Source organism: Momordica charantia, assembly GCF_013281855.1.
Source record: "Momordica charantia cultivar OHB3-1 chromosome 9 unlocalized genomic scaffold, Mcharantia_2.0 BLBB01000009.1, whole genome shotgun sequence".
NCBI classification, from domain to species: Eukaryota; Viridiplantae; Streptophyta; class Magnoliopsida; order Cucurbitales; family Cucurbitaceae; genus Momordica; species Momordica charantia.
Genome location: NW_028275167.1, coordinates 7,902,064 through 7,916,655, shown reverse-complemented (window position 1 = coordinate 7,916,655; position 14,592 = coordinate 7,902,064). Strand labels below are relative to the sequence as shown.

The following is a 14,592-nucleotide window of genomic DNA, read 5'->3' as shown; positions in this document are numbered from 1 at the left end:
AAAGTTCAATAGAGCTCAAATAATGATATACTAGATATAATTATGATATATCTAACATATATTTGATCAGATATTCCTTATTTGATATATCATTAATATATCTGATTATGAATGTTGATATACCAACGATGTACCTGATATATTACTTCTCTTTATTATATTCACGATCTATTATTGAATTATATCATGTTATTTACAAATTTTATATGAAATATTTGTCTTTTATAATCTAAACGCATGTCTTCTGTACATGATACGAGTTGTTATAGCATTGATATACCTGATTTGTTATGTTATTGAAGGGATTAATAACACTAATATACTTGATTACGAGGGCTGCTGATATACGTGATATGAATGCTGGCATAATAATGATATATATGATTTAATATACCATCAATATAGTTGATTTGATATACCTAAAAATTTGGAAGGGGTAAATGAAATTAAAAGTTCGAAAATTAGATTTTAAATATTTTGCCATAATTGTAAAACCCGAAAACCTTTGCTATATTTACAAATATGACAAATATATTAGCTACCGTTATAAATTCCTTATTTTTTTCTTACACAAAGTTGGAAGTGATTTTTGGTCAATTATTTTAAAAGTTGTTCTTTTTTAAATAATATCTTTCAAGCTATTCTTCAAAAGAGGTTTTAAACTCATCCAAATTAAAAAATATATCTTTTATTTATTAGTAAACACAGTAGATATTTTAAAAAACATTTTAGATATTTAAAATCACTTAAAAATTTGTAATAAACACACTCTTAATTAGTATAATAAAATTTCAAAATATTCGTGGCCATGGCTAAATTAATGCATTACAATTGTACTAAAAGTTTAAGTAGAAAAATTTCATCTGTGCGAGTTTCAAATCTTTTATCTTAAACTTGAATAAGTATTGCAATTATAAGATAAAGAGGATACTTAGAGTCGATTTATTTTTTATCTTTCTAAAAATTAGTGGGTGTACTAACCTGTTAGTTTGACGTATATGCCAATTACCGCCAAACTATGCTCGCTTTGACCCACTATTCAAATTTTAATCACGTAAGTTTTAAAGTATAAATGGACATGAGTTTTTTTTTTTTTTTAGTTTCGAGAAAAATACACTTTTGGTCATTGAGATTTAGAATAGGTGTCTATTTGATTGTATTAGTAATTATATTTTTCAAAATAAATTATTAATGAATGAGAAAATGAAAGAATGGAAATAATTTGGAAAAAAAGTAGAAGTCCAAGCATTAAAATAAATTATTAAATTAATATATTTTACCAAATCAAAAAAATACAATCATTAATTTAGCTGCCACATCATTTTAACATTGGTCAACTAAAGGGGTCAAAGTAGTTTAGGGACCATTTAAAACCATTCCTCAAGAATAAAAAATGTCAATTTTGAAACTTCAGGGATCAAATAGATATCTACCCAAAACTCAAGGGACCAACATTATATTTTTTCAACTTTATAGAAGATAATAAATGTCTTATCCACTGTGTTATGCTCAGCTCATATTAACTGCACCGTTGGATTCAATTTACCAATTGAAACTTTACCAGATGTTTTAGATATTAATTGGTTACTAACTAATTGTATACTTGGTGGGTTTTTCCTCACTAGTCACTAACGCTAACGACTAACATGAGAGAGAGGCAGCTGCTTCCTTCGATTGTAGAAAAAAATTTCATTTCAGTTTTGAAACTTTAAAAAGATAAAAATTTTGATATTTGTCGATATTACGCTGTTAATTTTTGTTCAGTAAAGAAATTCATTTTAGCTAACCATGTAATTTTAATATATGGCTGCATTAGAAGCCCTACATTTTACCAGTTAAATAATTGGTTGAGAGTTTAAAATAGACATTTTAAAAGTTTAAGAACTAAAATAAAATAAATTTGAAAGTTGAGGCCTCGAAATGACATTTCTAACTACAAGCACAAAAATTAGATAGGAGACTAGTATTTTGTAGCAAAAGAAAATTTTGAATAATTGGAAATGAGGCTCTTTTTTAATAAAAAAATTGTGAGGTAGGGAAGAGTTGAACTTCCGACTCTAATAAAAGAAGTATATTTAATGTTGAATGAAACATACGTGATTATCAGAGTACTTTTGAGGAGTTGCGTTCCATGTGACTTGAACCCAAGACTTTAAAAATATTCCTCAAGGCCCCAAACCGCCCAAACTATCCCTTAGAAACCATTTGGTTATTCCGTTTTTAAAAGATGCAAATTTGGATTCGAATATATAATTGACACGTGTTGACGTAGGAATTTGGATATGTTTTCTAACAACGAAAACTCTGGAAATTTACACACCAGTGTGACACTAAATCTAACATACTCTGATGCCTAAGTTAGTAAAAGGTTTGGTTGAGAGTAGTAAAAGGTAAAGTTGTGAGAAAACCTACCTTACACCTCAAGTCTCCTCTCTTATGTATAGAAGGAGTTTCAACTAGGTTGGTTCAGGTGGATCGATTCAACTGAATTTGGGTTCTACTCAAGTCCAGTCTGGTCGGGTGGTCCAACTTGAATGATTTGACCTGAGCGGTTTGACCTATGTCGTTTTCCTAACTTCAATTCATGAAAAATTTAATGGTCAATCTCACCCCTAACATGTGTTGAACTACTTTTATACACTTAATTATTATAATTCCTAATTTATATTTCATTAATATTTTTTCGACAATTATGATATATTAACTCAATAGTTCAGCTCATTTATGAATTTAACATTGGGATCCATCATGTATATATAACTTCTTTATACTAAATTTTAAGTGAAGTCTCTTTCGACGCTAAGATTATAGATACGTCACTGTCTCCATCACTTTGGAGAGGGGCCACAATTTTAATATTCTCTTATTATTTTTCTTTCTTTCCATTATTTTGCAATTTCTGAAGAAATAAATCTGACCGTTGACCACAAAATAACATCAATCTGGACCGTTGATTAGAGAAGCACACCAAAATTTTCATACACTAGATGAATTTTAGCCACACATTTAAACTTTGATCAAATCTGAACCATTGATCACATTGAGCCGACGAAATAATTGTAGGAGCAACCACGTACGATACTTTCTGTAAATTAGATCTTAGCCGCACAATGGTCTAGGTTAAAAGACATATTTGGTCATGGTATTTTCTTGAAATTTTAGCATGTGATAGTTTTTAATTTTGTAATTTAAATTTATAACGATTTAATTATTAAAGGATAAAAGTTTGTATTGTAAAATTTGTAACAATTTAGTCGTTACAGTAAAAAGTAAAAAGAATTCTGTTAAAGTAAATAGAGATTTTTTTTTTATTTTTATTATGTCTTTCCTTGTGTTATTGTTTATTTTTGTTTGGTTTGTTGTTGTCCTTATTATATAATATAGGTCTGTTTGATTTTATGTGCTTTGCTACTTTTTTTACCCTTACATTTAAGGATAAAAACTTTGAAATATAGAGCATGTGGAGATTTTGATATCGTAGTAAAGTTATCTTCGTCATCCTTATATATATGAAATATGGATGGTTGAGAATCAAAACTAATGAACAAGAGAGAAATAGAGACGAATTTCATGTAACCGTAATAACAATTAATTTAGTTGGGTCCAACTTTAACCTATGATACCATTACGAGAGAATGCTTTATTAGGGACACATGACTTGCTCATTTTGAGTTGTTGTTGGACTACTTCGAAAATTTCATTATTTTGTGCGGGTATATATGGATAAAATGAAAGAGACTAGCGGTTTTATGAGATTTAATCTTACGCCCCTTCAAGTGAGGTGTTTGGGCCTGCCCTCGGCTCTCTAAAGAATTGTTTGTCCTTGTTAGAGCATATATTGTACCGAGAGTTCACCATTGGTCGAATCGTATACTATTATATGCTAGGAGACTTCAACTAAGCAATTAGGTCAGTTCTCCTATCTAAAGTTTTCATGTGTATTGAGCCATCGTTTTTCTCTTGCTGATGTGAGTTGTTGTTCGTGAGATGGATCATAGTCTTTGTTTTGTCTGAGATATGTTGACCTTTTGCTGAAAGGAGGTATAAGAGCGAAGGACTTGACCCTTGGAATGAGACCGCTGCTATCGAACTTCTCTTCAGAACTTGATTAGAAGTAGGAAGTTTATCTTGAGTATCAGGTGTTTCCCCTTTGTTGTTGGTGAGATAACGTGAATTTGTCGCATTAGATACATGGACTGCTTCTTGTCTAACAATCCTGGTTATTTTACATCTTGTTAAGAGTGATGTATATATACTCGTGCTATTGCTTGACGGGATATTGTTTGTTCTAGCTCTCGACTATATTGATAGAGTTTGCTTGAGATTTATTTTCATAAATGAGTTATGTTTTGTCTCGTTTATGATGCATGTGATGTTTCTTTTGCTGTTTGTATAGTTTAGTTGCGTTATTGACTTTATAGTTGTTCTTGCGTTTTCTTTTGGTGGGGAGTGAGGATTCGAACCTCCAATATTCTGATCGAGGATATATATCTTATCTAGTTGAACAAACATCACGAGAGGGAAAAATTCCTATCCTTCTATCATAGTGTGGATACTACTCCCATTTATTTTATGCTACTATTATATGAGAATATGTAAGATCCATTATTTATGAAGGAAATATTGTAGTGTGAATAAAGAGAGTGCGTACTCACATAGACATTATAAATTTTTCATAGTATACATGCTGTCTAGTATTTATAAATTTTCTTGAGATGTCAATCTAATCATAGTTCAACTGATTAAAATGTCAATCAAAAGTTCGTGAGTTCGAAGTTCCTATCTGCACGTATTGTACTAAAAGGAATTTTTTCTAGGTAATTAAAAGGCGACTTATTTATAAATTGTTATAGTCCTCAAGGGCAGTTCATGTAATTTTCAAAAAAAAAAAAAATAAAAATAAAAAACTGAGATGATATGTTAATAAATGAACTTGTTTGTGGAGCAATTGGAAAAAAAAGAAAAAGGAAAAAAAAGAGAGAGAAAACAAAAACATTCATTGGCTTTTTGTTTCTGTGTAGAAACCAATAAATGAAAGAAAAAGGTCACAGGTCATTGGCTATGGCAGACGCTCACCTTCCTCATCTGCCATCATTTATTGGTTCTTCCACCACTAACGTCCTTCCATTTCATTTTCAATCATTCATTTCATCTGCTAAAACTTCTCGGTAGTTCAACAAACCAATCGATTTCAGATTTTGCGACCATGGATGAGGATTCTCCCGCTCTTTCTCCGACGCCGAGATCGCCGTCTCTGCCATGGAAGACTCGCCTCTCTGTTTCCATTTCTTCAGTCATCGGCGACCTGGCCACTCGCCCCAACGGTACAGTCAATCGTCGCTTTTTCGCCCTTCTCGACTTCAAGTCCGCTCCCAATCCGGTGAAGCCTATCAATGGCGTTCTCTCCTTCGATGTAATCGTCGATTCCTCCCGCAAGCTCTCTGTTCGCGTCTTCGTGCCGTCCTCCGACTCCGACTCCGACTCCGACACCGACGCACTTCCGGTGATTGTCTTCTTCCACGGCGGCGGTTTCGCCTTACTCAGCAACGCCTCCTTCGCCTACGTCGCCGTCTGCCGCCAGTTCGCCCGCCGCCTCCCTGCCGTCGTCGTTTCCGTCGATTACCGCCTCTCTCCCGAGAATCGATTTCCTTCGCAGTACGACGACGGTTACGATGTCCTCCGATTTCTCGATCAGAGAAACAGCGGCTTCCTTCCTCCGAACGCCGATGTCTCGAAGTGCTTCCTCGCCGGAGACAGCGCCGGAGCGAATCTGGCGCACCACGTCGCGGTGCGATTCAGCCGCCACAGATCGCAGTTCCAGTTCGTGAAGGTAATCGGAGTGGTGTCGATTCAGCCGTTCTTCGGCGGAGTGGAGCGGACGGAATCGGAGATCAGATTGGATCCAGGATACATAGTTTCGCTGGCGAGAACAGATTGGCTGTGGAAGGCGTTTCTGCCGGAAGGATCGAATCGCGACCATTTCGCGGCGAATGTGAGCGGACCGAACGCGGAGGACATATCGGAGTTGGAATTTCCGGAAACGGTGGTGTTCGTTGGGGGATTCGATCCATTGAAGGATCGACAGAGAAGATACTACAAATGGTTGAAGGAATCAGGTAAGAAAGTTGATCTGATTGAGTATCCCAATATGATTCATGCCTTCTATCTCTTCCCTGAATTGCCTGAAAGTTCTAAGCTGATTAATCAAGTTAGAGATTTCGTTTCCAATTGTATGGTAAAAAGTGATGAGATTTTGTGATGACTGATGGATGATGATGAACATGAACATGGACATGAACATTCAATAAATTTTATTAGAGTCACTTTAGAGTAGTTTGGCTGAATGTGTCGTTTGCCATCATTCATATAGCTAGGTCGATGATTTTATTATAGTCACCATAGTTTGCACATTTTTTTCCCTAAAGAAACTATAGTTTGGCTAAACCTATCCCAACATATCATCCTATGACTTAGGTGTGATCACTAGTCGGTCGGCGTCGGTTTGATGCGTTAAAAAAACAATAGAAGAAACCGTACCCTAAACACTATAAAAGATAAAACACGTTTCGTGTATGTGTATAATTTTGTGTATCATTTTCAGTCGGTTGGTTTTATTTAGCTTAGAGTGGATCGACTGATCACCGGGTTGGTTTTTAAAATGCCAAGCTGATCATAGACTGTTGGAGTCTATAACCGACCAACTTTCAATTGGTTGATTACGGTAGGTCATCTAAGTTTTTTTCTATTCTTGTATAACATAACATGTCTTTTGGTAGTAGGTCTTAATTAGTTCTCACTCTTACTCTTACCTTTGTAATGAATTATATTCTAATCCCAAAATTACAGATTTTTTATATATGTCATGGGAGAGAGGTGTTTTAAGTATAATGTTAAAATTGCTAATTGTATTTTTTTTTTTTTTTTTTGTATTTAAGTTCGAGTTGAGTGAAAAGTAGAGCTAACAGAGTTGTCTAAATGTTTTTTGCGTGACATGTTTCCTCTTTTGAGTGAGTACCTAATCGATTTTCTATATTTTCTTATTCAACTCACACTTTAATATATTCAAAACTTAAAATGTTAGCTGAAAAAAACTTCTCATTGATAATGAATATGAACACCTTGAAATAGCTAAAGTAATAATAATTATTATATAGACCAAAATAATATTGAGATTATCATAAGAACTAAAATAATAATTTATTACAGAGTTCAAATCAACTAGACTGGAATCAAGAATGAGTACTCAGAAAAGAAATAAAAAAAGGAAAAAAAATAAAATAAAAAATAAACTAGAATGAAGATAATACACTCGTAACAATTTTGCACTCCTATAGGTATCTCAAAGGATTGAAATTTTATACTAAACATCCTCTGTATATATCTTTCCAATTTATATGTTATGTATTGAATTTTTCTTCGAATCTCCTAATGTGACCAGATTTAATGATGAGATTTGTGAATTGAAAAAGCATTTTCTTTTTTGAAATTGTTAGTATAAAAGTATTTTTAATAACATGTTCTAAGTTGTCACGCAAAATGGACATGTATTTCATTTTCATGGATGTGAATATGTCTATTTCATAACATAGTATATCCAACTCAATTAAAAATAAGTGTAATTTGACGTCACATCATCATTATATGAACTTATGTTAACGTTTTGGTGACAACAAGAACTTCGATTGAAAATCATGAATAAAATTGAAAAACGATCAAAATATTAAGATTGAATTATATATTTAATCTTATTTTTTATTAATTAGAAAATCATTTACATGGTAGCTCACTATTTATAGCCACTCAAAAACATAATACAATGGACCACATAAAAGAACCTTATACACTGAGTTCGATCTTCCACCCCTACATATTGTACTAAAAAGAAACCCTTACACTCTCTTTGAGTAACGACAAAACCAAGTTATATTTTACTACAAAATAGCTTAAACTAGTGGCACATGACATCTACTGTTAGAGATGGCAATGAGGCGGAGCGGGATCAGATATCTTCTCCATCCTTGACCTTGACAATGGGACGGAGCGGGGTCGGACGTCTTCTCCATCCTTGACCTGGTGGGGAAGATCCTTGAGGAGAAAATTCATTATCTAGTAATTAATTCTAATATAAATTATGTTTATTTTACATGAAAAAGTAGTATTTATATAATTTAGAACGCTTGAGAAGGTAGCAACAAGTTTTCAACTTTACAAAAAATAGCAAAATGTGGAGGCCAACGCAGGTAGGAGAAAGCAAAAATCCAATATACTCTTAATGAAAATGAAGCCCAAATAATGATATATCTAATTTGATATACCATTGATATACAATTGACATATACCTAATTATGAGTATTGATATACCAATGACGTACCTGATATACTACTTCTATTTACTGTTTCAATTTATCTTATTAAATTTTGTTGTGTTATTTATAGATTTTAGATGAAATGTTTGTCATTTTATAACCTAAATATCGTCTATCTTCTATACTTATTTAAATTCTGATATACCACTAATATACCTAATTTGTTATATTACTAAAGGAAAAAAAATCATCGATATACCTGATTATGAGTGTTGAAATACCAACGATATATCTAATACACCTGATATGAAAGCTAATGAAAGCTAATATGTAAATGTGTATACATATAGGATTCGATATGCGATGGTAAAATAAGAATAACTAAAATCGAAAGAATCAAATTTAAAATATTTTGCCATATATGCAAAGCTCAAAATTCGTTACTATATTAGTAAATGATGGTTAAATGCAAAATAAATATAAGGATATTTTGAAAGTTAATTAAAACATAATAAAATAAAAAATTCAGGTAAAAAATATATGAGATTCAAATAAATATAAAAAAAATGCAGGAACCAAAATAGAAAAATCTAGAAAGTTTTGAAGACTAAAATGAAATTTAATTTTTTTTTTATATTTTTAAATTTTAAATTTATTATTATTATTAATTTTTTATGAGATGGTGGGAAAGAAAATGACTTTGTCAAGGTTTTGAGGGATGAGAATGGGTAAGAATAATTTATTCCCAACATCCCTTTTCTCATAAAGAAGAGTATAAAATCATGGGTTTTATCTTTGCCTCTTTTCTTTTCCTTCCTTTTTTATTTTGAATGTATATATAATTTCAATAATAATTATTTAATTATCATAAATTAATAAATTATTATGATTATATAATTATAATAAATTAATTTATTTTTAATTATAAAAATTTTGGAATTGATTCCATATATCATAAAAGTCTGATAGCATTCCTATCATAATTTTTTTGAACTCACATTGCTATCATAATTAAACACCATACCTTTAACGTACCTTAAGACCCCTTAATTATACACGAATAAGTCAGTCTCATCATCGAGTTCGAAGTCCAAAGGTCGACCCAAGTCTAGCTTAGGCTCAATTCAAAGTCAATATTTGACCGACTCGATCTAACCCAGTCTATACAAAAATTGGATTGGATATGGATCTACTGTATTTGGATCGGTCCGTTGGGTCGACCCAAAGACCTGATGTAATATATATAATCCAATATTATTACATATTGTATATATATAAACATATATTAATTATAATTAATTAGTTTTTAGGATTATTTTTTTGTCATTCTCATTCCTCTAATTTTTTTTATATTAATATAGTAATTTAATTTATTTCTTTAAAAATAAAACAAATGAAGTTGTAAAACTATGATATTTAACAAAATTTATAGATAACCTTTTGAAAAAAACTGTACAAAAATATAAAATAAAAATACGATTTTTAAAACTTACGAACTTGGTTTGAAAAAATATTTAAAAAATAAAATTTTAATTAAAAATAATTTATTATATGGGCTTATTCAAGCCAATTCCAATTGATTAATCCAAATCCGATCCAATGTTCCTATTGAATTAGAATCATGGATTGGACTATGGACATATTTCTTTGGGTTGGACATGATTTAGGCCGAGTTCGGACATTCGCTTCTTTGAACTGGACTGGCCAAGGGTCAAGAATAAGGAAGAATTGAGATACGAATCAGACAATAAGGTCTACTATATTTGATCAATAATTGAAGAGGGTCAGTCCATAGTTATTTTTTTCTTAATTTTTTAATTTTAATTTTTTAAAGTTTGGAGCATATCTATCAAGATATTGGATTTTTTTCCTTTTTTTTTTCTTTTGGAGTACTCAAGGTTGACGTGGATAGATATCTCAATTTTATAAAAATGTTAATAAAAAATATCTAAAAAAGTTATAAAGATAAAATATTTATAACGATTATTTTAATTAATAAATAAATATTTCACTCTTTTAAAATAAATTAAAAAATTGATATTTTAATATTTTATCAATCTTATTTTGTGATATAATAAAAATGTTGATTCACCTCTCGTGTTAATGTTGAATTCATGAACATATTGAAGAAAATTTAATAATGCTACCTTCAATTTAAGAAAAGGAACACTAATAAATGATAGTAATGAATTCAAACTGAAGAAAAAAATATGTCAATAAATTATTGACTATTAGAACTCGTAAAATCTTGCTCTGAATAGACTTATAGATTTGATATGTTCCATGAAATAAGATGGCCAAAAAAAAAAAAACGACCATTAAAATTTGTCCACTCTACTTATAGATTATGAATATTGTTATTAATTACTGAAAATAAGTTTGATAATTTTATTTTATAAAATTAATGATAATTATAGAAGACTTTTAATAATGATGAAACATCCTACCAAATCTAGTCTCTGAAAGTTAATTGTCATGTATATATCCATTATTACTAACAGATATTTTATTGAGATAATATTCTTAATGAATATTTATCATTGTCTACAAACACAAAAAAAAAAAAAGGAAAAGAAGAAAAAAAGTAAATAAATAAAAAAAAAAGAAAAAAAACCTTAAGTCCATCTTTGTAAGAGAATCTCTTTAATTATTTATAAATTTCATAGATCATCCGTGCTTGTGATAGAAAACGATGGTTAAATTATATAAAAATTTCACATGTTTTGAACCTATTGATCGTAGGGTGTTAAAAAAAATCGACAATCTAAAAAATCCCAGCAGACCAACCCGAACCATAAGAATTGGGTTGGGTTGGGTTAGATAAAAGCTCCATTTGGATTGTGTTACAATTTTTGTGAAGCAAGAGGTCCGATTTAGTTCGCGAGTTCGATAAAAGAATCGGTTTAATCCGAAGTGAAATTATATATTATTATTATTATATTTTAGGGTTTCATTTCGGACTTTCAATCTCATCCTCTTCTCCTATAGATCTTCATCTCAGTCTTTTTCCTCTCTTGAATCTCGAATCTCGATCTCATATCTCAATCTAGATCTCACCTCTTTCACAATTTCATCACTCGTGATCTTTCAATCTCAGCCTCTCTCGACTCTAAGTATAGATCTCATCATCTCGATCTCAGTGTAGCTGTTGTCCATCGCTCGTAGTGTAGTAAGGCTCGCTCGTAGCCGTTGGCTATCGCTCGTTGCTGTCGTGTCTATGCCTCTCATGGTACTTCCTAGTTCCCCTATTGTTACCCATTTCAAAGCTATCTTAGCACATGCCCGTGAGTGAATTATTTTCTCTTGCTGAGTATTGAAGCCGAATGAATCTTAACTTGTCTTTTTTAATTCCTACATCGTGACTAGGCTGGATTAGGTTGGCCATTACATTTGGTTCTTGTAATTCCCTGATCTGGCCAACCCAAAAATTCGGATTGGTCCAAAAAATTTCCCTAATCCGATCCAACCCAATCCGTGAACACCCCTAACCAAAATGAAAATGAAGGAACCAACATAATAACTTTTAATTAAAAGTAGAGATACCAAACCAATATCGAGAAAGTACATAGACTAAAATAAACAAAAGTTAAAAGTATAAAAACCAAAACGAACGTTTAAAAATACAAAAATAAAAATTAAGATTGAACAAAAGATAAAAGTACAGAATACAGAGATTAAAATAGTATTTGATAAAAGAAATCTCCTTGTGGCTCACCCACCACGCCCTCTCTCACCTCCATGACTTCCATGACCTCGAGGGGAATCTTGAGGATTGTATTTGACATCATTTGATCTTCCAAACATCTCATCTGAAATTTAAAAAGACAACAATGATTTTTTTTCCTTCTACTTTTTTTATTTATTTTTATTTATCAAAACAAATTAAGTTACAACAAATAATTTATACAACAATTTTAATTGAAAAAACATACCTGTGGGAGTTGATCTTACATTTGTTATCATGGCCAACACAAGGATGAGTAGTAAAAGAACTTCTCGAATTATTGAGTTGCAATTGGAACTCCTTTTTCTTTTCATTTTCCCTTTTTTTGGTTGGATTTCATAATTGATATGTGAGGTATATATAGCCAACTATAAATCATATTTTAAACGAAATAAAGTCTTCTTAATTCGGTGAAGTCTTCTTTAATTAGTTGTGCTAGACCCCACATGAAATTAGGTAAATTTTAGAAGCTTTATATCCCACAAAAATATCAAGGATCTTAGATTCATAGATATAATACCGATACCTAATTGATATTTTACGAAAAATCGTTAAAATTAGTATTTATTTATATTAAGTTTAAATACTATTTTGATCATTGGTATCTTTTTTTTTTTTTTTTTGTTAAGAGTGATGATTAAAATGGACTTGGTTATTTTCGGTGTGACAAAATTCATTACCTTTTCTCTCTACACTTTATGATGATATCGAAGCACTAAAACGTCTGATGGCGATGCAAGAAACATGGCTGGTTCTGTGGAAGAAAATCTTGAAGTCACAACGAGTCTAAGAACGCTGCTGATAAATCCAAGAAACAAAATCACCACCGTAAAATTAACTGACTACAATTTCCTACTATGGAAATTTGAGGTACTTGCAGCATTACAAGGCAATGGTTTAGAGAGTTACATTAATGAAACTTCTAAAATACCACAACAGTACATTACTAGCACAGAACATTAGATGACTACACAAAGGCTAACATAAAGGAAAAGACAAGACAGGCTGATAATTTCATAGCTCTTGGATTCTGTTAGAGGAGATTCTTGTAGATCTTCCTCACTGCAAAACAACAAAAGAAATATGGAGCAGCCTTCGACAGATGTTTACTACAAGAAAAACTTGCCAAAGTAATGGAAATCAAGGCCAAACTTTAAAATATCAAGAAAGGTAATTCCAACATCAAAGATTATATACGCGAAATCAAGAATCTAGAGGATTCTTTACAAGCTACTGGAAAAATGGTTACAACAGAAGGTCATATTCTTCACATTTTTTCCGGACTAGGCTCAGAATACGAATCAACTATCTCTGTAATTACAACAAAATCAGGTGGAGTTACCTATCAAGAAATTACTTTGTTGCTTCTCTCCCATGAAAGTAGAATAGAAAAAGATATCGCCGTAGCAAACTACAAAAGATACAACTCTGCCATCAATCAAAGGTAGTGGTATTCGAGAAACACGGTACAGCGTCAGATTTGTCACAAATTTGGCCGGCTAATAGATGCTATTTTCGAGTACCAAATCTACCTAATTCTGTAGCTACCTGTTTGAGATTTTGAATTCGAAATAAATGGGAAGAGTGCAACTGTACACCCATTATAAGTAATAACTGGAATGAGTATTTCGAGTATCGATTCTCAGGGACTAATGTAATCTTTTCAATAAAAATGGTAATGATCCGAAAGGATGTAATTGATTGAAGGTGACAAATAACGGATGTGAATGTTGGTTTGTTGTTTTAAAACTAAATGAAATCAAACCCAGCTCCAAGTTACTTTAAATTAGCTAGAAAAATGTCGGGACTAGCTCGGGGCGCCTAGTGCCTCTCTTGTTATTTAACGACTATGCTTCTTAATCTCTTATAAGTGATCTCGAAGTGCTACGTTATTCCTAATATATCTATTAGAAAATCCCTTAATTAGTTTTAGCTTAAAAAATAGCCGCAACCTCGAGTTTGAGCAACTTGGTTTCGAGTGATAACATGTCAAGGTCCTATATCTGGGCTACTTGAACGGAACCTTTATATTAAAAGCTTTCCTCTCCTCTATTTAATCCCTTAAGTTGTAAAAACTTGCCAACCTTCACAGTATTAACTTTTTTCAAACTTTAATGGACCAAATTAAAACTTAAACTTTTTGAAAAATGACTTAGGAGATGAAAAAGTGAGAAAACACCCCTTTTACCCTTGTTGTCCCGTTTTAAAGATTTAGCTAATAATCTATAACTAAGACATGAAAATGAATTTAGCTCATATTTTTAAAGTAAAAACAGAATATAAAAGTTTTGCAAAAGGAAAACATAATTTGAAAACGAAATATTAAGAACAAGCTGCAAATGAAAAGTTTGCGATCCAAATGAACTTTACCATTTCTCTTTCAAGCTTCGGAGAAAGAACTTGTTCTATTCCACAATAATGTGCGATTATAAGATTCTCTTAACGTAAGAATGAAAATAAGAAGAACAAAGCTGGAATTTTATAATTTTAGGTTTCCAAAAGTGCAAGAAATAAAAATAAGCTGGAGTTTTGCTTACAAAAAAGATCTGACTTGGAGTTTAA

At 31.5% G+C, this 14,592-nt stretch overlaps 1 protein-coding gene and 1 long non-coding RNA gene across 2 annotated transcripts; one reads left to right on the top strand and one right to left on the bottom strand.

Annotated features, from left to right (window-relative positions):
• The first annotated feature begins 4,957 nt into the window (after positions 1-4,957).
• On the top strand, positions 4,958-6,333 carry CXE18 (carboxyesterase 18). The gene has a single exon (XM_088116826.1). It carries the CDS (start codon positions 5,207-5,209, stop codon positions 6,257-6,259), a length of 1,053 nt encoding a protein of 350 aa, XP_087972952.1. The 5' UTR covers positions 4,958-5,206; the 3' UTR covers positions 6,260-6,333.
• Positions 6,334-11,806: 5,473 nt separating this feature from the next.
• Positions 11,807-12,365, bottom strand: LOC111013470 (uncharacterized). Its single transcript, XR_002601690.2, has 2 exons — positions 12,239-12,365; positions 11,807-12,115 (listed from the first exon to the last, which is right to left on the bottom strand). It is a non-coding gene; the product is annotated as an uncharacterized LOC111013470 (long non-coding RNA).
• Between the last annotated feature and the right edge of the window lie 2,227 nt (positions 12,366-14,592).